The sequence below is a fragment of the Beta vulgaris genome, chromosome 3, assembly GCF_026745355.1.
Source record: "Beta vulgaris subsp. vulgaris cultivar EL10 chromosome 3, EL10.2, whole genome shotgun sequence".
Taxonomy (NCBI): Eukaryota; Viridiplantae; Streptophyta; class Magnoliopsida; order Caryophyllales; family Amaranthaceae; genus Beta; species Beta vulgaris.
This window is the reverse complement of record NC_079204.1, coordinates 24,049,632-24,056,494: the sequence shown is the minus strand read 5'-3', so window position 1 is coordinate 24,056,494 and position 6,863 is coordinate 24,049,632. Positions and strand designations below refer to the sequence as shown.

Sequence of the window (6,863 nt, the reverse complement as noted above, 5' to 3'; positions counted from 1 at the left end):
TTCATCAACCTTTGATGAAGAATCCGCCGTCGCAGCTAAGTCCTCCTCATCCATAAGATCTTTCATTGACCCATGAATTGGATGTATAGGTCATGTCCTTTTGCGGCATCCATGATGCTGTCTTCTTCATCAGGAACTGGTACATCAGCTTCCCTGACCGTAGTCGTCACCTCAGCCTCGAGCATGTCCAGCTCGTTCTTCTGTGCGTCGACGCTCGCTTGGAGCATCGAGATCTCATGACGAGAAGACTCCTCCAACCTAGTCGCCCTCTGCCTTTTTTCTTCTAGCTCCTCCCCATTCTTCTGCAAAGACTTTTTCATGTCTTCCAAGGCCTTCTTGCAAGACTCCACCTCGTCACTTTTGGACTTCGCGTCCAACTCAGCCTTCTCTATTCTCTGCTTCATGGTCAGATGACCCTTCAGAAGAGAGGAGATCTCCCTCTTAGCCATCAGGAGATGTTGAGAAGACTGCACAAAAAATATGTGATACGCGTCATTTAGAGAGTCACAAGTTATTGTCATAAGAAGGCATAATGTCTAAAAAAGGAAGTCGGAAGTTTATACCTGAAATAGGAGTTCCAGCCCATCCGACATCATGCGAGGAAGAGTGTGTTCCTTGATCCTTTCCATTGCGCTAGGAAAGAGGAACTTGTCTGCTTCAGGCCATATGGACCATTACAACGACATGAAGTCACTTGGGTCGGTCACAGAGTAGGAAGGCCCGCTCTTGTCTGGAGGGGCCAGGAAATCAGTTTTGCGTCTTAGACGCGACGTCGTGTTCATCGTCCAAATGGACGACGACGTGTGTCCTTCTTTGCTGACGCTGACGACAGGGACGTCGGTCAGCAGAAGATTCCCTCTTACGTTTGCGCAGCATCTCAGCTACGCCTGACGTCCAAACTCCCCATAGGAGCGACTGTGATGAACCTGTTCAAGAGTACCAGAGTTAGTAACGCAAGGCCTTCCTTAGAGAATCCTACTTAAAAATAAAAGACAGGTGGACTAACCAGATGCCATAGATGAACAACTATCTTGAGAAGCAAAAAGAACCCTTCTGAACTGCCTGTCGTCCTCTGACACCTTCAGAAACTTGTCACAGAGACTCTGAGACTTTACGCGATGCGACAATAGTTTTGGATTAAGACCTGCAGTAGAAACGATGTAAGAATGGTGTTAACGACACGTCGCGAACTTAGAAAAACTGGAAATAAACACACCTTCGGTATTCCAGCCACCAACCAGAGACGCCCCGGCTTCCCCTAGCGACGACCTCTTCACAAAAACAAACCTGTTCTTCCAACCCCTGTCGTTTGATTGAATTCCCCCGACCAGAGGTTCTAACCTCGCTTTTGCATGTAGGGCTATCCTATTTTTTGCTTTAACCCTAATTTCGTAGTGCAACAGTAGGTCGTGAAGGGTGAAGGCCTCTTCCCATGACGCTGTCACCTTGTCGATGACACTGAGAATCCTCCAGACTTGGGGCATAATTTGCCCAGCACTGATCTGATAAATCTGCATCAAGTCCCTTGCCGGGGGGTGAAGGGAAGCCTAAGACCTATTTTGAAAGGGTATTCATAAAGCACTACCCATTTTTGGGGACACGACTCTGGGGGTTCGTCAGGTTCAGCATTCCTAATGACAGTACTCTCAGGCAAATTTCCTAAGTCTAAAAACCTTAAAAGGTCCTCTTCTGACATCGTTGACAGTTCGTCCTCATTTTCTACCCTTAATTCTACAGCTCTTTCTTTCACTTTCGATTTCTCTTGGTTTTTCACAAAAGTCCTAATGCTGCGTCTACTGGGTGCCATGAGAACGGTAGAAGAAGAGAAAATAGAGCGAATCAAAGGAAAATATGAGCGAAAAAGTGCGAAATTACCTGGTGTCAGTGATCGATTTTCCGGCGGAGAGAATATAGAGAGTTACGGAAGTTGCCTTACTTAAAGAGAGAGAAAGATTTGATGTAATTGGAAGTGAGGATTGAGTTATTTAAAAACCGCCTTAGTTATTTATGCCAACTAAAAGTAATCATGACAATGGGACCAACGGTTATAATTAAAACGGCAGTTTAAACAAAATCTACCTTTTTGCAGTTGGTGACTCTTGAACTGCCAAAGATAAACCGCTTAAAGGGATTTCCTTTCCTTCCTTATGTCCCCTTCGGAATTTTTTCTAAAAACTGACAAGTGCAAAGATTTAGCTTATGATTTTTTGATCTCCTAATGATTTAGACAAAGCTTCTTTGTTAATTTAAGGAAATTTTTTACAATTGTCTCATGGGCTTTGTGTTACCCCTTATTTCAACAATTGGGGGCAAACTGTTATGGCTGAATTTTTTACAGGTTGACATTGACACAATGACGCGATGACTCGATGACATGACGTCGTATGGCACATCGACGAAGAAATTCAGACCCGAAGACGTAGCAAACAACGTGGGATTTGAAGCTAAAGCATTAAATAAGTAACGGTCCGGCTAAATAAGGGAAGAGTTTAACAAGCCATAAATTCAGCCGTTGAGGAGCGTGAGTCAAGACGGTGGAGCATAAGTGAAGGAGATCGCCGTGATTTAAGCATGAAAATCAAAGTAATAATGAGTAGATTTATTATTGTATTCGTTGGGGAAAAGCCAAAAGGAAAGAGAGGGCATATAAAAGAGAGAGAGAGGTCATTGTCATGTTTTTTACGCAACATTGTGAGAAAGACACTAGGGTGAACTAAGCATTCTTGAAAACGACAATCATTCACGAAGAAAGATAGTGAACTACATTAGTTTGGTGGATCTCCAACTACCCGCGGTTTTTTACCCATCTTCATTGGGGTTTTCTGCGTCACCATTTTTGTGTGTTCATCCCCTTTGACTCCCCTTTTGCATTCTTTCGTCGCATCGACTTTAACACTATCTGGTTGACACGTCCCACAAACTTCAATATCGTCGTTAGTGATAAATTTTAGCATAAACAGTAACATGTTCAATAAAAAAAAACAGCAAGTTCCTTAATTTTAGTATCAAAAATGTAGCCCAATAGCAAATTCTATAGCTAAATCAATAAAACAATAGCTAAATAAAAAAAACAGCAAAAAAAAAATAGTAGCTTCTAGCTAAATAAAAATATAGTAGCTAAATAAAAAAACAGCAAGTTTTTCTAGCTAAATAAAAAAACAGCAACTTCTAGCTAAATTTTATAAAAAAGTAGCTAAATAAAAAAACAGTAGTTAAATTAAAAAAAAAAAAGAAAAAAAAACAGCAAGTTTATTGCACCTATGAAAAAAACAGCAAGTTTTTAAGAAAAAAACAACGAGTTTCTTGCATTCATAAAAAAATAGCAACTTTTCCACATATTATACGTACACTTATGGCTCTCACAGCAAGTTTCTTGCAAACATGTTAAATATTAATATTATAAGTTCTCTACTAATAAACTACACTAAGGATACATAATAAAACACTTACCCGCCAACCATTCCTTCTCAGTAAACTTGTACTTCACAAGAACAGTACTCCAACTCTCCTCAAATTCTTCCGCATCAAGCTATCATAAATGAAATTCAAAAGCTCATCTTTAAATTCATCGTATCCCTTATACGTCCCCAACTTAGAACAAAACTTTTGTATTATATATGTGCCATAAGCACCATCGAAGAAGAATGCTTTGCACGGGATGATTTACACCAACAAAATTACAAAATGGAAGCTCATACTCATTTGTCAAATACGTGGCATCAAAACACACAACATCCCTAAACTCTTCGTACGCCGCTCTACTACGAGCATCACCCACATTATGTCCATCAAAGTATTCGTCTCGTCCACACGATGCATATGAAAAAAGTTTTGATTCCCCGCCGTCATCTTATTAAAATACTCAAGCATCGCATTTTAATCACCATCTTTTAGTTTCAACCTCTTCACCTTACTAACTTCAATCCTCAAATCCCACTCCATAGCAACCCAATTCTCAACACCATTCCTTTCTCTAGCTAGACATCCATGTATCTAAGATATCTTTACTCTAGAGTTGTAATCATTAAACAATTTTCTCCTTACATGATTATACAATTCCTCCTTTCTATACATGCTAATGTGCCGGGATTTAGATGCATTGCGTTTGATCATGGTTCTTGTGTTCAAGCGCTACTCTCCTCAATACCCACTCCCCACATTCTTTCATGCTTGCGTAAATATTAGCCGGGCATTCACACTTTTTTGTTTTCTTCACAACATCTTCACACTCAATACTATCGGTCACTACTCTTTCACCATTCAATCTTTTACGCCTATTATCCGGCTTACCATAGCACTTACAAGTCCACGTTCCACTACGTCGCTTCCTTTCCACACCCGATTTTGAATTATACACTGAAGCCGCCCAGACAATGTCAAAACCTTCTTGCTTTGCAAATTTTCTATAGTAAATTTCAGCACCAACCCAACTAGGGAACACCATACCAATGAATGGGGGGTATCGTACCTTCCTCTCCAATCCTACAACCAATTACCTTGCCAACCGGAGTAACAACCACTATTGCATCTCCCTCAACATGTACTCCCTCAACAATATCACCTTCACCCACATACATTTTTCCGTTCACCTCATATAACTGAGGAACCTACATTACATAAACCAACTTATACTACATCCAAACTATGTTATCATGTATAATTTTAACATTATTATCATTTCAATTGTTGTAGCCTAAAAATCAACGGCTATAGGCATGACACGTGGCCTCATCACAACCTTACAAGTGGCACACTCTTGCTGTTATGAGGTACATGGACCAGAGGCTTGTATGGTGTAAAGTACAATTTTCTGAAAGTAAGGAAAGGTGTACTAAGCCTTTGCTTTGGCCCAATCTGTACTTAGGCCCAGTACACACAGAAAACACTTTTAAGAGGGTGATGTGTACTCTCCAATCAGTGACTGCCACGTGTCATAACCTTATTGCTTAGCCAATCAGATGCTCCCATATTAGGGTGACATCAAGGCATAGCAGTCATTTCAGACACTATAAATAGTCCTTGAAATCATGGGAAAGGTACGTTTTTCAGAGCATAGTACTGTTATTCTGCCATTAAATCTCTCTCTCTACTTTCTCTCTCTAAAAAGTTCCTTTTCTACTCCTGATACCTGACTTAAGCTTCGAAGGGGGAAATACCACCCAAACCTCCAGGGTGGGTCCCTTTTGCAGGTCTAAAGGGGAGCTCAAGTTCGGGATTTGAGTTCATACATTGTTGCACAAGTCTCCTTTTATTGAACCTACTGTTGGGGATAGTAGTATATATCTACGAGTCTAGCACTACAAAACATTTGGCGCCGTCTGTGGGGAGACGCAACAATGACTAATTGTCACTCATCCAATGTTGATAGGAATAGAAGTTTTGAGATTCAAGTGGAAGATACAGTGGGCGATGAAAGGCCACCTAGAGGAAGAGATAGGCCCTCTACTGATGTCCGTCTCTCTAGACGAAGCAGGGACCCTGTCATTCAAGAAAATCCTGAGCGACCAGTGCTAGCTGCCCATCTGAAAGTTGTCTTGAATGACTTCCCGACTAGGATGGCTGCTGTCATGGAGGAGCAAATCAAAAATAACATGCTGTTTTTTCAAGTCAACCCAGACCAGGCCGTAGTAGTGCCACCTAAGGGGCAGTCTCAAGAAGGTCGTCCAGGGACAAGCCGACCTCCTCGGCAGGAAATGTCCAAGCAACCGTCAAAAAGGAAGCAGCCAGCAATCAGTGAACAAAGAAGAAAGATGGACTGGAAGTTGGTGGTCCGCCCAAGAGATAATATTCCTCCCAGTGGTCACAAGATGGAGACAGATGCGAGGGAGTACTTAAAGGTCAAGAAGCCAGCTGCTCTTCGACGTTCGGCCTCAGGGTCTACTCCTTACATGAAGGATCCTCCATTAAGACTCCCATCCAAAACTGAAGGAAGAAGTCAAGGACCTTTGGCTGTTTAGCCAATGCAAGAAAAAACGGTTTTACAACCTACGGTGTATAGGCGTCAAACCCTAGCTAACACCTCCTCTAATCCTATGTTAAAAGAATATCATCAGGAGCACATATCCACTGAGGGACATTTTGGGGCACTCAAGATTAACTAGCCGACTCCATTCTCGGCTAGAATCATGGAGTCTCCCCCATTCCCAAAGGTTAAGCTACCGACGATAGAGCCTTTCGACGGCACCACGGATCCAGATGATCATTTATCAGCATACAAGCATCAAATATATGTTCAAGCGGTTGATGACGCTACTTGGTGCAAGAACTTTCCAGCCACACTAAAAGGAGTAGCTCAAAAGTGGTTCAATAATCTTCCCCCTAACTCAGTGAATAATTTCACCGAGCTTAGTATCTTATTTACTAGCCACTTTGTAGCAAACCCGCAGAAACAGAAGACCAGCATGCATTTGGGCAAGATCATCCAATGGCCTAAAGATGCCTTGAGAAGCTTTGTGAAGAGATCTAACTTAGAAGCATTGCAGATCCAGGATTTGAATGCAGGGGTGGCCTTTGACGCCTTCATCAGGGGCCTAAGACCAGGAAGCTTTAAGTTTTAGTTGGTGAAGAAGATGATCTCCACTCTGACCGAAGCCCTTCGAGAGGCAGAGGCATTCATCATGGAAGTTTGTGCGGAAGCAAAGCATCCGGAGGCAAAGAAGATTGAAGAAGCAATTCATCCTAAGAAGAGCATCCCCAAGAAAGCTAAAACTTGGGCGGTGACTTCGATGACAACCTCATCTAAGAGGAGCAAAAGAGCTGAACCACCAACATCAGCTGAGCCGATAGAATTCAGCAAAGATCAATACTTATTCTTATGGAGATAAAAGATCAGTATGAAGCTGAAGGCGCCAGCCAAAATGAAG

General features: G+C 42.0%; 1 protein-coding gene across 1 annotated transcript; it reads left to right on the top strand.

The window, feature by feature from the left end:
* Positions 1–6,125: 6,125 nt before the first annotated feature.
* On the top strand, positions 6,126–6,557 carry LOC125495565 (uncharacterized). Its single transcript, XM_048640320.1, has one exon. The coding sequence runs from the start codon at positions 6,126–6,128 to the stop codon at positions 6,555–6,557; it is 432 nt and encodes a 143-aa protein (XP_048496277.1).
* Positions 6,558–6,863: the final 306 nt, after the last annotated feature.

Coding starts and splice junctions, on each gene's coding strand:
- LOC125495565 (XM_048640320.1), top strand. CDS start 6,126: ATGGAGTCTCCCCCATTCCCAAAGGTTAAGCTACCGACGATAGAGCCT.